Raw genomic sequence first — 15950 nt, forward strand, 5'->3', positions numbered from 1 at the left:
ATTTATACTTCTGAGTATTAATTGTCTAAATCCCTGCACATCTAGGCAAGGCTACATCAATAATTATTTCTGGGCTATAAAGAAATGTTGTTGCTTGTTATAATGGGCTTAGTAGAAGGTTTGATGTAGTGGCAAGAGTAGCAAAATGCTGTATTTCACTATGATGTTTTGAAACGGAGACTCACAAAAAAGACATTGTATTTTAGGTCTCTTTGTTCTTCTTTCTCATTGTCCATCTTCAAGGATAAAAATTTGAAATCACAGATAAAAAGGGTTAGAATCAAGAATGAAGAGATGTCAGCTAAATATATCTATTTACAAAAGGTGTATTGAATCACAAAATTAATGACAGTGTCACTAGTACTGTGGCCATCTCAGTTCATTCAGTGCCTTCAAACTCTTTCAGGGAAATATCAATATCTGATTTTCCAATCCAGAAAGCTGTGGCACAGGGAAGTTAGCTGACTCTGAACAGCCATGGCAGATGAAAAGAGATTGCTTTCAGCCTTCCAGTCCAGTGTCTGCCCACTTTCTCCCATCAGCTCTATCTCCATAAATTACCTAAGTAAGCCCCATCATACTGAGAGACATCTAGGCTCACATTTGTAGCTTGAAATCTCAACTCTCTCTCTAATCTCACAGCTTTATGGGCCTGCTAAGTACTTTGTGAACAGAACAGAGCTATAACAAACCAGAAAGCATACAGCTGACTGAACAGGCAACCCCTGGGCAGCCCAATTCCTTTCCTGTGCTCCTGCCTTCCCAGACAGTGGCTCTGATGAAAGCAGAATGACTCCCAGCTTGCAACCTGCCGCAGGTTGGGTATTTGCATCTGCACTGCAGTCGAAGACGTGACTGTGGCATCCATAGCAGTGCCAAATTTTTACCCAGTTAGTGGCAAAGCTGTGGTGGCACAGGATTTATTGGTCCTGGTGGGAACATTCAGTACTGAGCAGAGTCTATGATATTATCAGTACCTCAGCCAGTTAAATAAAAACAGTTCAGACATGTGTTGTAATCAAATCTCCAAATGCAAGAATTGCAATTTTTGGTAGAGTTTATCACTGCTCTGAGCAGCACCATTAACAAGAAATACTGTGATTTTCCCAGAGCACAATGCTGCATAGAAACCTTATTCAGGTTCTTTCCAGCTGACATATCCTTTTGTTGCTGGCATGAGACATGTTTCCATGATCCTTATCCCTGTGGGGAAAAAAAGGTAATCCTTCATCAGTTCATCTATTATCCCTCTGCTAGTTCTGATTTTTGTGAATTTCCATGTGGAATTTTTACAGGGGGAAGGGACTAAGGTTTGAAATATTTCTCAAACTTGTGTGGCTGGAGTGGTTCCTATAGTAGCCATGCAGCAATCATGTGAGGACAGAGGACACTGTGGTATCTGTTTGAGGAGAAATGTGCAGCAACTGAGGAAAAGCTGAAAAATGGGATGTTGTACGCCAAATATGTGAAAATTCAATTCGGTGGAGCTGTTTCAGGAATCTGTTCATCACAGCATGTTGGTACTGTGAGTCAGTCAGGATTGTGCCTCTCCAATGGTCTGTTAGTCTCCTAACATCCCTTTGTTCAGAGAGAAAGAGGGACTGGCTTTACAGTGCCTGCGAGACCAAATCCAGGTTAAAGCTAATGAGGAATGAGTACGTTTAATTTGTTGAAGGGGTTTTCTGCATGTTTCAGGAAAGGAGGGGGTTATTACCATTTCCCCCCTGTAATAAAAAACAGGATCCTGTATCTTGGAAATGTTTACAGTGTAACAAAATGAGGTTATGTTACACTGTAAAATTTTTAAGGGGGACTAGCAGAGACACCTAAGCTCAACAGCATGAAACCCATGAGCTGTTGGGACAGAAGGGGTTTGCATTTAAAAATTATGAAAATAATGTTTCAGTCTGAGATAAAAAGAAGTGGTTTTGACACAAAGGTTGAGACTTTTCCAGCTACAGGCCCTCCCCTGCCAGGTACCAACAATTGTATTCAGAGTAGGGGCTGAACAGGATGCATGTACCACCTGGCTCAAAGCTGGGTGTGCTGTTGGTTATTTGGGAACTGAGAGAGAAAACTCAGAGGTTTCTTTTTCATCACTACACTGCAAGGTGACAGCGTCTGGCAGTACTGCTGGCCAGGGAGGACAGGTGCCCAGTGTGCTCTGCAGCACCGCACCCTGGGATCTGCACCACCTCAGATGCAGCACTGGGAGTGTTTGCAACAGAAGGATGGAGGCTGTGCTGCCAAAAGGAGTCCCTGAGTCCCTCTGTGCAAGTCAGACATCTCTGTGAGCCTGCTCAGGAGGCTCAAAGTGAGGAAAGGGATGGTGTATTATCTCATTTCCTTCCCAGACTTCCTACTACTGTTTTGGGCAATTTATACCTTTAAGAATGCACAAGGCAAACAAACCTTGTTCTCCCTAGTGTGTGAAAGCCTGTCTTTTGCATTATTAAACCATGAAGGAAAGCCTGGCGTTATCTCACGCAGATTCTCTGCATGTACAAGAGGATCCGGCCCAAACACATTTCACGGCTTGTCTGTCTGAGTTAGTGTGCTGCTTGCCAGGAGTGAGGGAGAGGAAAGAATCAATGCTTAATACCACAGAGTCTTACACAGGTTGCTCTTGGATGTGCTTATCACCACTAAGTAGACAACCAAAAGTAAAAGCATTTATAGATACCTACTGAAAGTGTAAACTAAACAAAAGCCATCAAATCAGGGTTTTATCCATTTAATTGCAGAGTAAGTGTTTTCATCAGCTGTATAATGGTTTATTGCCTTTCAAGGCTTATTTATTGTAATTAATTAAAGAAGACTTAGAACACCACTCCCTTGTGGGTTGCAAAAAGAAAGAAGATGCAACACCATTTTTGTTTGCAATTCATTGAGTTACTTGCAGATCCCCTTGGTCTGTCAGGTAATATATTATATCTCATGTCACACTGTCCATTTCTCTAAGTAGAAAGCAAGGGCAGAAGCCTGACCCATGAAATGCAGAAGATGTATCAACATCATTATCCATACTTTCTTGTACCCGGTAACAGCTCTTTCCTGAAGGGTGTCTTTTTCTTGATTACAGCTGTCGAAGCAGCCTGTACAAGGATGGGAGAGTGGTTCTAGGAGAACTTTACTTCTGACCTCAAAAGCAGCAATTTCTTTGTGAGTGTGCTAGTCCTGACTTAGGTTTTCCACTGTCCTGATTTCAAAGGCAGGGGTCATCTCACAGCCATGCCACTCCAAACTACATTTAGCCTCCACTGAGTACAGGTCCAAATGCTCAGCAGATTTAAGAGAGAGTATATCTCAAGAAGTTGCACTGATGAGGGAGGAAAAGGAAGTGGAAAAAAGACAAACTCAGTCCCATTTAATGAATACTTCCTTGACATTTGTGTAGCTCCCGCTGGGGATTTGAGCTGGCACGCATGTATGCAGTATGGTCCCAATTACTGAAACCCGTGAGCTGTGTGTGCGTTTGTGTTGGGTGTATGTCCATTACCCTGCTTGCTTTCACAAGTATTAAGTACCAGAAGAAAACTATGCAATATTTTTTAGCAAACGTGTGTGAATTCTGGTAGGTTTTCCACTTAGTTTTCCATTTTAAATTAGTGTGGGCCAGTGCACCTCAGATGCAATGCCACTAAACTCTGTAAGTTTCTACCAGAGATGATGCTGATCTGCTGTGCACACTTTCCTTCCTGTAAGTCATTATCGCATGCCTCTCTTTCTAAGAAAGACATTTTTATGAGAGGTGGATCATTGTGGTGGGTTTTTTTGCATGACTGGTTTGCCCCACGTTCTAGCTATAACAATGCAGTTTCACTGGGCACTGGGTCATATGGCTGACCTCAGCTAATAAGCTGTTCCTGTTTTTAGGCTACTGGGAATGTTTATTGGCCACTGTTTTCCTCCTTTCTAAACACATAGTTGTTTCTCAAGACCCATATAAATCATAAGGTCACAAAACACATAAAAACTGTGACATTCTCTGTGATATAGGATACAAATGAACTAAATTCAGGCTTAACTTCAGCTTTAAATATCTATGGTGTGTTTTATCATAAGATAAATACATTTATTTAAGTTATATATACTTTTCAATTCTGGGATACACACAATAGAATGGCAATAAAGTTGCTCAATGGGACAAACTTTTATATACTGGCATTTCAAATTGGTACAGTTTAACTGTGAGCTCTATTACAAAAACAAAGTACTGTAACGCTGAAACTGAGCTTAAATCGTGATCTGTTTGCAATAAATATTAAGTAATAACGTACTTTATAAGAAAATTATAATTCTGAGGGTAATATTGAATTACCTAATGCAGATTTCAAGAGCAGAATCTCAGGGAGAAGCCTGCACTCCTGTTGGATTGACACACTGATATGTGCAAAACCAAACTGCACCTATAAGGACGTGCATAAGGTATCAACAGGAGTTTTATTTATAATGTCTCTACTGAAATTAGACAACAAATTAATAGAAAAGGGTTGGTAGCAATTACTGTAGTTTAAATTTGCATAGAGGTTTCCACTCTGCTTCCCTGTTCTCATCTGCTTTAATGGTTTTGAAATGAACATATTCCAGGCTGAGTTTCCCAGGCTGTTTCTCTGGCTGAGAACGAACTTTGGGAAGAAACATCTGAAATTATTCAGGTCTTTTCTTGTATAAAGAATATAAAAATATACACACACACACACACACATGCATGCATAGATGTCCCAGTTGCAAAACAGAGGAAGACAAACTGTGGGACTTTTTCAGGCAGCTCTTCAACCACACTTACTAAGATCAGAAGTCTGGAATTTGAAAGCACCATCCTTGAGTAAATGTTCCTTGCATTGCTCTTAGGAAGTATCATTCAGGTTTCATGAAGCCAGGGCTCCTTTAAAGTTGCCAACCCCAAATATTAGTCATGTGCTTAAGGGTTGTTTGTTAAAGTGGCAATGTACACAACCAAATTATTTTGTGCTGAGATAACGGCCCGCCAGGAAACATGCAGATGGTGTAAGTGGGTTGATCTCTGAACTACAAATGTTTCTTATTCAACTTTGTGTGCCTCCTGTGCCAGAGAGCACTCCTAGATGTTGTGGCCAGGCACTTTGCCTTTCCAAGTTTGTATTATAAGAAAGAAGTAAGGAGATGGTTTTCATCTAGATGTTACAACAGTCTGCCAAAGGTCTTCTCAGCATTATGAGAATATTTACCTAATAATGCCACATATCTCACACACTTAAGGACTCTGTTTTCAATACAGAAAAGAAAGTTTGGATCTCCTTTATGTAGTTCAAACTCTTTTTTTCCTTGGTGATAGCTCAAGAGAGTCTGCCCCCCCTTTCCCCAATAAAAATCCATGGGAAAAGCTCTAACACATGCACATGATGAAACACTGATAAGTCAAAAGTTTCAAAAGCAAATCTGGACATTTTCCAATAACTCCACTTGCTTGTACATACGCCTAATCGTGTGGCTATATACAGGTTTTAGATAGTCTCAGCAAAAAATCAATCCAGTAATTCACATGTGTCACACTTTCAGGCAAGGAAGGCCCATAGCAGTCATTTATATCTCTACAGACTAAGTACGTGAAGACACTAATCCCACAGTGAATTTTTCACTTGGCCCAAGGGCTGCCCACAGGGCACATGATGCAGAAATCGCAACAAAGGGAACAACACTGAGAAACACTGAGCTCCAAGTGCCTAACACTGCATCCTTAATATTCTCTTAATATAGTTCCTAACTGGAAATAAATCATTTTACTGTATTTACAGAGCTTCAGGACATGGTTGCTATGGAAGAAAATTGCCATAACTTCTGATCTAAAGCTGATATATATGTCTGCAATTTCCTTTCTCCTTTAGCCTCTTTTCATTTCGTTAATTATAGGTATTGGTCAGAGAGGTTGTAGACAGCCCACAAGGGACAAATATCTGATTTTCCAAAGTGTGGAACTTATTTTATGTAGAGAACTTTCACAGTTTCTCTGAAAAACTAACATCTACCTAATACTTCTAAGAGTTGAGTTCCTAAGGTTGTGATTAATATACTACATAGATCCCCAAAGGAAAATTACAAATTAATCAGCAGTTCCAAACTCCCAAATGGAGTGCTATAAGGTTGCCATAACTTTAAAACATTTCTTTTCTACTTTCATGGAAAGAAAAAGAAATCACGACCGATTCTGATCTCCATTTGCTACAGCTCTTTTTCTGTTCTTTAGGCATTCGAGGAAGCAAACCCGAGGCTTCTACAACTTACCAATTAGTCAGGCTTTTTCATGAATTCAGCACAGGACTAATCAGAATTCACACAGGACTAATCCAACCACAAATCATTAAACCAGTTAGGCACATGTAAACAGTGTTTGATGGGTATAGAGGTGTACAGTGAGTGTGAGTGTATATATATGCATGAGTCTCTGTATGCAAGTTATTTAGTCTAGTTCTCCTACAGAAATACATTTGTGATTCTGTGTGAGACTTTGCAGCCCCTTCTTCCAGTCATTCTATGGCTTAGGAAAACTTCCAAGTTTCAAGCCTCTGTTAAGAAGCTTTATTTGAAACCCACAGAAGCCACTAGGAATCTTTCCATTATTTCAGGAGAGGTTAGACTGGGCTCTTATGTTTAAAGCACGGTTCCAGCTATCTCAGCTTTATTCCTTGCTGCTTGCAAAATTTCTGCAAGACTGCTGGCACTCAGTCTCTCTCTCCCATCTCCACATATGTAAAATGAGAATGACAACTTTACCTCAGAGGAATGTCGCAAAGCTTCACTTATAAACAGATTGGCATACTTGGATGAAGTTGCTCTACTAACAAGAAGTTTTCTGATTGATGGGCATCTCTTGGGAGGTCATAGAAACAAAAACAAAACCATATAATCAAGTTTGGGGATTTTTTTTTTTTTTGCTTACAAGAGCCTATTCTTATGCATGATGGCTGCTTGTGTCGTCTTTCTTCTCTCTCTTATCACACAGGATATCTTTCCAAATCTAACCATGTCAAATTAGTGGCTAAATAGTAAACTAAGCTCAGGTATAACCCTCACCTGAAACATCCACATGAAAAGCTTGAGGTACAGTTAGTAACAAGAAAGTTAGTTTTTAAGAAATGCGACTTTTTTTGTAGTTTCTAAAACCCTTAGCTGTCTAAACATAGATAAAGTAACCATTAAACAACCAGTAAAAATTAGACTGCATTTCATTTTGTGGAGAACACTGGAAAGTTGGCAAGAGGTAAGATTTTGCAGTGAAATAGGGAAGTGAACAAGTTGTAAATGACTCTAATATCTTCCAGATGGCATATTTTACTTGGGAACTGGGTTTAGAGTAATTAGAGGCATGTGAATTTCCTATAAATACTAAACTTCACCAGTTTGACACTAGAAAGCTCCTTCCTCTCTGAAGTCTTTAAACTGCTAAGTGTTTCTTTTTCCTCCACTTAAAGTGGAAGTCAGGCATTTGTAAATTTGTCTTATTTGACAGAGAGAAACCTTTTCCATGAAAAGATAGCATTTTTCTATGCCAGAAAGTTATGAACTGAAGTTCCTTACTGAAGAGGTTTAAAATTGAATGTTTCTTCCCAGAAGAGGTTTTCATTTTTATATACTGGGATCATTATATTATAATTTATTACAGTATGTGGCAAGCAGTGAAATCAGTGGAATTTACTGTAACTTCAAGATCAAATCTTTTCATTGGTGAAATGCTTTTTGCAGATAGATGTGCTGAAGACCTTAGCAAATGAATTTTACTTTTAGTTCCCTTAGGACATTGCAATACTAAAATGGCAAAACCCGGTCTATAACCTCTGGTTCTTCTTCATTTTCTGCATGACAATGTTACATATATTCCAAAAGTGGATCCTGGTGTTCTCATTTCTGTTGAAGAATTTTCCAGATTTTATTTGTTATTAATAGAACAGAACTAAGTAAATACAAGGTAAAATATTCTGTCACCACTTGCACCCTCTCTAGCCATATATCAGTGTAAACTGACTTAGATCCATTGGCATAAAGGGGCTAATCTCATTTGCAGCAGCTAAAGATCTGGCTACTGTTCTCAGTGGAGCTGTATAGATAAAAGTGCAGATACAATCTTGCTTATTTGGTTCAGATCTTCAGGTCTGCCAGTCCCAGGTACACAAAAAACATGAGCCAAAATACCAGGAGCATGTGATAAGGTGAAGGATACTCAGATTATTCTAAAATAGTAATGATTATTTTTGTTACTTCTGGGTTTTGAAATATTATTGGCTAAGGTATGTTGCATTTCAGATTCCTTTGTTCAGCAGAGAATTAAGAGCTTAATTTTAAACAAAAGGGCAAATCCCAATGCATTCAATTATTCCAGAAACCAATGTAATAACAAGACTGCTGCTAACATTAGTTGGAATTAAACTCTTGCAGCGAGTAACTGTAGATCTTCATTTATGTCTTTGTTACATCTTTTCTCTTTTTCACTGCTGCATTGTCTTGTACTAAAATAGACCCTCAGTAGTTCATTCTTAATGGAGACCCACCGTCAGTTAATGGCATTAGTAAATTACTGAACAGTGGCCAAATCCCAATGGCCTTATTCCCAGAAATCTCTTAGGTTGACAGGACCTTTGTATGAATAACTCCAGTGAATTTTGGCCCTGGGTGAACACCATAAAAACACCAGCTCACAAAAGACCAATGGAAACAAAGGACCCCCAAACTGACAGTAAATTACAAATCATTAATCGCTTGCAAATTGTGTATTTAAATATCCAGCACTCTAGAGAACTCTGGGATTTAGATGATATGTTGCCTCCCTTGGGGGGCTGCATCTGCACCAGGAATCCAGTACAAGCAAAACCAGTTTAAAAGCCTCCTGCTATGGGCGCTGGCTCCCACCTTCCCTTCTCACAGAGTTTGCATGGCCCGGCTCATTCTAATTCAACTGTATGCATGTCCATCCTCAGAGAAATGATCTGTTGAACATTTTAATAGATTTGAGGAAAAAAGGGAGAAAGGGAGAATGGGGTAGAGAGAGGAGAGAGGGAGGGAGAGAGGAAGGAAGGAAGGAAGGAAGGAAGGAAGGAAGGAAGGAAGGAAGGAAGGAAGGAAGGAAGGAAGGAAGGAAGGAAGGAAGGAAGGAAGGAAGGAAGGAAGGAAGGAAGGAAGGAAGGAAGGAAGGAAGGAAGGAAGGAAGGAAGGAAGGAAGGAAGGAAGGAAGGAAGGAAGGAAGGAAGGAAGGAAGGAAGGAAGGAAGGAAGGAAGGAAGGAAGGAAGGAAGGAAGTTCATTGTCAAAGACATGCCCACACCAACAGATGACTTGGAAAGATGGAGCAGGGCTTCTCCACTGAGAATGTGTGATGGGAGCAAGCAGCCAGGTAGGAACACACCATGCAGGATCCCATGGCACGAAGCACACTGGCAAAGGGCTTAAAAAGGAAAAAACCCTGCAGTTCCCTTGCCACCTGGTGATCAGGGAGCACTTGTGCCCTGCTGAGACTTGTTGAGGACACAGCAGTCACCCAGGATCCTCCAAGGGCTGCATGCTGCTTTCACCTCCATCAAGGTGTTTTGTGAGGCCCACATGTGAGGAATTATATCCCCTTGGTGTAGACACCAGCACTGACAGTCCCAGCTACAGGGAAGGCTGGTGTGTCTTCACAGGATGGGTCAGTCCCCCCTTGCCCATTAGATGGGTTACCTTACCAGGAGGCCCTTGAGAGTGGTCAGGCTGCACAGAGGAAGCTCAGATGAAGAGAAATGCAACAGATGCTGAGGCTACCGGCAGAAAATCAGCCTGTTCAGGGCTGTGCTTAATTTTTTATTTTTAATAGCATGTACTTCTTTTTCTTGTTGCTAATAAACTGGGATTAAGGTTGGTGTCCCTCGAGTGGTTGCAGCTTTTAAGCTTTTAGCTCTGGTGTACAGATTGCCTTGTGCCACAAGCACTGCAGTAAATCCCACACCTCTAACCCTCAGTAACTAATGGGGCACAAAGCCACAGTGCAGAACAACTTGAAGCTCTTTATTTAGATTTCTTCTTGCAATGCCCTTCTGTTCAACTAAAGTGGAGACTCGTGGGGAATTTTTAAAAAAATCTTTATAAAATAAAAGCAAAAGAAAGATACATACTAAGAAGAAAATTTTCAGAACCAATGATAGTCTGACCAGGATGGATAATTCATGTCAGGGAGAAATTTAGCAGCTTTAGTGGAATCAGAGTGTTAAAAGAAAGAGAGACTTGGAAAATTTTTCATCCTAATAGGTGAATAGCCAAATTACTCATAACAACCATATAGATCACAGTAGGCTGCAGAAAAATACAGTATACTTGGATGAAAATTATACTTGTATATACTTCACTGATTGTTTCATAAGATTAAATGGCAGATATTTCGATTTCAACTGAGTTGGTTGTAGTTCTGCCTATTTCTTGGGAAGGAATTTTTTAAGGAAAAATACATAAAATCTCACTGCCCTGGTAATAAGCAAACGTGTAGAAGCAGAGCGTAGCTTGGCAGTGGCTGGCTCCAGCAGCAGGCAGGGCTTTCCAGCACTTGCACCGCTTTCTGCTGTACAACATGCTGTGGTGCATTTCAGGGGTCTCCAGCATGTTCAGAACTGAACCCCAGTGCAAGCATTGTTATCACTTACTAGAAACTGGAACTAGGAAAATCATCAAAATTTGAATTCTTCAGCTCTTAATGTTTTTCACTGCCCAGGGCTCATTTTATAGGTATTGCTTGGCCTTTTCCTGAAAACCATAACTTACACTTTCTAAAAAAGAACAAGTTTTTTGCAATTCCTTAAATAATTTCTAGAGGAATTCTAGATTCCCTCATCTTTCCACTGTGAATCTCTCCCAGACATGGTTTTACTAAACCATAGAATTAGTAATGGCCTGTTCAGGCACCAGCTGGGAGGAGCAGGAAGTGTGTGTGAGCTCTTGCACTGCTGTTCATCAGTCTCCCAGCCGAAAGAGATGCACTGGCCTTGCACACGACACGGTGCAAACAGAAGTGGGATATCTGGAAAGACCAGGACAAGCAAAAAGGAAATGCTTTTTGCATCATGGCAAAGCGTCTCTGTGAACATATTCACTGACTGTCCTCTCTTCTGGGCAGGCATCTCCTGTTTTCACATCTGAACTTGTGCTCTAGTCTTTCACCCGAAACTACACTCAGTGATTAGTGCTGTGTTTATATTTACATCTCTGTGCCATAAGCCCTAAAGGACTATAAAATTACAAGAAATATTTGCCACACCATTGACAGCAGTAACTGAGTGTAGAATTGCCAAATGGGAAATCCAAATTTGCAAACTCAGTATTCTGGGCTGTGTGCCAAGTCTGTCTGGGTGCTGCGGAGGTGACACATTCAGTCTTCTCACAGGGATGCCAATGTGCCAACTGTATCCCTGGCACAGCATCTTCTGACAAACTTATGGAAAAGAGCTGCTACCAAGTCCAGAGGGACATGCAAGCTGCTTTCTGAGCTTCCTTGGCAGCAGCTCCATTTCCAAGTTGTGACTGTACTTTCTCCTATTTACAAGACCAGTTGTTTGTGATATGCTGTGGTCTCTGGTAGGATTTTGAAAAGTGCAAAAATGACAGCAGGATGTTGGTTTCCAAGTATAAACTAGTAAAATCCAGAGTAATTTTATTTCTCTAAGAAAAAAAATAATACAGATACTCATTTGCTGGAGCCCAGATATCATATGTTGCCACCAGTGTGGGAGAATCCAAGTCCATTTGTTAGCTGCCAGATGAAAAACATGATCCTTAGAATATGAAGGTTGTAGAGTTGATCTCTAAAGCTTCCTCTTTTCAAATTGTGCTTCTTACCCATTGTCTCACAGCTAAACTTCTTCTCTGTCTGTCAGTAATTTTTCAAAGCAAAAGAAAAAAATTGAAAAATCCTCCGATCTTCCATGGGGCTGCATGACCTATAACTTGCAAAAATCCATTAGAAGACATCCTTTTAGTAACCAAATTATGTCATTTACAACTGCACAGCTGCCAAGAAGAGCACCATAAATTACAATTCTGTCACTACAAGGGACACTGGAAAGTGTAGGCAGGCTATTGCTATGAAGGAGGAAAACTAGGAGAGTGATAGAATTTAATTTGAATGGGGGGTTTTGCCTATTTACTTCATATAATAGCAAAATTGGTACTTACAGGTTAGTTGTTTTTTGGCTGTATATGAAAAACTTAGTAAGACTATATAAGATTATTTTTAAGGTGTAGCAGAATAAAAACACCAAATTCAAGCCTTTTCATTTTTTTTATCTCCTTTATATATGAAGGAAAAAAGAATGTAAAAGTTGCTTAGCATTTTTAGTTAATTTTTTTCATACCATCTGAAAATTTATCTACTGTTGCAGCTTGAGCAAAGAATGGTGCCTGGGAAACTGGTGAAATAGTGTCATCATGGGGTAAATGGAGCAAAGACTGTCACTCAGATGCTGTGGGTTTACGTGGTTACTCCTTCTCTTTAGCAAGCAGTTAATTATTTGGAGAAAGGTCATCTTGTTAAAATTCTCAAGATACATTTTTTTCCTAAAAATCAAAGAACTAGTAGCATGGATCCCCGAGTACTTTCAACAGGTTTTGCAGGCAGCCTAGAGCTGGCATTTTTACGGAGATTTCTGAGAAGAGAAAATAAAAAACAAACCAGACAAAACCCCAACAATTCTGAGGTGTCTTTACAACTCTTCTCCTAACTTTCAAATCCTGTTATACACATATCATAAAGACATTATAGAAAGAAGTCTAATTTTAAAAACTACGGGCTACTTAAGTATCTGTAAAATTATCTCAGAAATGCATGTTTCCGCTTCGTATTCCCACCAGTCTGCACTGGGACAATGAAGCTAGTGAGCTGAGCAATTGCTACTAGAAAAATCAAATACATAAGAAGAAATGCGGTTAACACAATATTTCACATATGTTAATGCTTACAGTTCCATCAGTGTCAGCTTTATTTTCTATTTGATATACACCAAAGCTGGCACACAATTTTAACTGATGAGGTAATGTCATTTTTAATTTAAGGAGCCTTAAGCCATCCACTTTAACTAGTGATATCATCTTTGCAGCTGTCTCACAGGACTTCATGTAAACATAAGTAATGTGCCCTGGATGGTTTGGAGCAGAGTTGTTAAAAATGACATTGGTCATCATGAAGACATTTTTTTCCTTTGATCTCTTTAAAAATGCCAGACACACTTTATTGTCCTGTCATTTTTAGCTCTTCCTTGTATATTAATATGCTTGGAACATTTCAGTGAGCATAACAGTAGAATATAAAGGTTTAAACAAATTAATGGCAACATTTTAATGTCAGTCGTGGTAAGATAATGAAAAGTAAATGAGATTGTCTGGCTAACGGCAACTTGTTAAATGAAAGGGCAGTGTGGCTGAGACACAGAGACACAGGGGCAGGGAAGAGCCTTTTGCTGCCATCAGAAAGAGTCACAGGACACAACCCAAGCTCCTAAATGCCACCACCTTCTAGGATTCTACAGATTGAGTCTGATCCTCCTTCCTGTATGGGGTCAAGTGAAATCATCTGCTAATAAAACTTAAGAACAGACCTGTGTCTGCACCTTCAGCTTCTGCCTCCCATGACTTTCATTCTCCTTTGTATTCCCTGGGCTGGTTCAGCACCACCAGCCTGCTGGGCTTGTTCTCCTCAGCCTTGAACACCGAATCTGTCAGACCAGACACTACACATTGGCATCTCTGGTGACAGGGCTGAGGAGCCCTATCATGTTGCTCACAGGCAAACTTTTACTACCAATCATTATTTTGTTATTGTGTGCTTTTCCTTAGACAGTCCTTAGGTTTGATGTAAATAATCACAGAGGTTTTAGCCCAGTCTGTCTAGCAATCACGTGCTGGAAAAATATGAATGTTGTAAACGCACACTTCTTGATCCAAATACCTAAGCAAAGGTGATTTGTATTGAAACAATTTTTGTCTGAGAGAAACCAAGTGGTGTGACTGACTCGTGGATTTTGTAATGTGCTCCCAACTATTTGTGCAGATAACAAGGAAAATAACAGATTTTTCTACCACTGATCTGCAACATGGTGGACTTTTGAACAGAATCTAATGTTTAGGGATTTATTTATTATTCAGTGGACATATGTTTGGAGGACAGCATATGGAAATCAAAGTATTGTTCATAAAGAGCTACAGCCAAAAAGACATTTTTGAATTCATAACAGAACTTCACAGTTTGAAAAGAATGCTATGCATTATGTATTGATAACAACACTACACAGACAAAGGAACACAATTTAATAATACAGAATTGTGCTTGTGAGATTTCCTTTTTTTTTTGTTAATTGGTTACTTTAGCTGACATTGTCTGCAAGCATAATGGACACCATTCTTCCTAATAGTTCCATGTTGCCAGATGATGTCTACAGACATAATGTAGTCCATTTTAATTATTTCATTTTGCTTACATCTTTCAGCATAATGCATTTTCCAAGCAAGCTAGCATTTTTCTTGATTATCTATGTTGTGTTATGGTTTCTAAATTAATTAGGTCTCTTCTTTCCTGGAAGTTAAAAGTTTCTTCCTTCCATTTATCTACCAGGTATGATTATGTTGAAGTGATTGATGGAGATAATGCTGAAGGACGCTTATGGGGAAAGTACTGTGGAAAAATTGCTCCCCCTCCTTTAGTGTCTTCAGGACCATATCTTTTTATTAAATTTGTTTCCGACTATGAGACACACGGAGCAGGATTTTCTATCCGTTATGAAGTTTTCAAAAGAGGTGAGAAACAATTCATTGTTGTATAGCTCATAACCTGTGATTTTTACTTGCATCGGAAAGTTCACCATAATTCTTTGGAATGGGGAAAATGCATGAAAATGCTTGAAAGAGAAAATCTTATTACCCTAGTCATTCCAAGGCAGGGTGTGTATTCAGTGGGTGTAAATCTTTATGAATCCGGGGGGTCAGCTGTGTCTGAGGGTTGACTCCTCTGTATGAAATATGGTAGTTTTCGTCAGCTGTTTGTTTCAACCATCTTAAAACCATTAGCTTTATGGCTTTCCTCATTTTTTTAATAATAATTACTGTATGATTTACAATGTTACTGCCTCAACAGAACTGCAACCTTCTGAGTCCCTGACTTATTTTGGTTAGTGTTTTGCTCTGCGCCCCCAGGACATGACTGTGGGCTCAGAAAGGACCAGAGTACACATGGGCAGCAGATGATATTGCTGCTGCTTTCACAAATCATGTTTGGGAGGTAAAGGAGAAAAACAGCTCACACTGTTCACAGGCATGACCTGCTGGATGCTCATGCCAGGAGTTAGTGCCAGTGAGCACAATTATCTTCATGGGGCACAGAGAAAGCCCAGAGAAACAGAGCGTGCAGGGTTAACCAGACATAGAGACACTCCCTCTTTTATGACACTCTTCCCAAGTCAATAGCTATAAGGGCTATAAGGTCTTATTTTTTTGGAATACATCTTCCCTATACTTGTATGGAGATTAATAATTCATATATTCCATTCCTAGAGAATACAGTACCAAAACTCATAATATATAAAAAGACAATAACACTCATTTTATAGAAATAAAAATTGATTTCAACATCAATGTTTAGGATCATATTCACAAAAGCAGCTCAAAACTTCAAATTCCCAATGCACACCACTCCCAGTGAGTGCCCCATTTTCAGAACCAGTCCAAGTCCCTTTAGTGCACCTAAACCAGAGCCAGATTTTCAGCTGTGTTCAGCATGCACTCTTGGTGGCAGCTGTACTGTTAATGAGGAGAAGCACAGTAGTGAAGTCTCTTTTCTATCGCTATTGCTGCTCTGCACAGTGCTAATTGGGGCCACAGACCTCTTGTTCACCATCTTCCCTGTCTGTAAATCCACTCTTGACTCCCAGAAATTCTTTTGCTGACCTTCAGGGTCACATTTTTTGAAAGAAT

The 15950-nt window shown here is 39.7% G+C and overlaps 1 protein-coding gene across 1 annotated transcript in view; it reads left to right on the forward strand.

The window, feature by feature from the left end:
* The window catches only part of NRP1 (neuropilin 1), a 113112-nt gene that overhangs the window by 31734 nt on the left and 65428 nt on the right, over positions 1–15950 (forward strand). The window contains 1 exon segment of the mRNA XM_069006496.1: positions 14596–14777. Within this exon segment, the coding sequence (XP_068862597.1) occupies positions 14596–14777 (182 nt within the window).

Source organism: Aphelocoma coerulescens, chromosome 2 (assembly GCF_041296385.1).
Source record: "Aphelocoma coerulescens isolate FSJ_1873_10779 chromosome 2, UR_Acoe_1.0, whole genome shotgun sequence".
Taxonomy (NCBI): domain Eukaryota; kingdom Metazoa; phylum Chordata; class Aves; order Passeriformes; family Corvidae; genus Aphelocoma; species Aphelocoma coerulescens.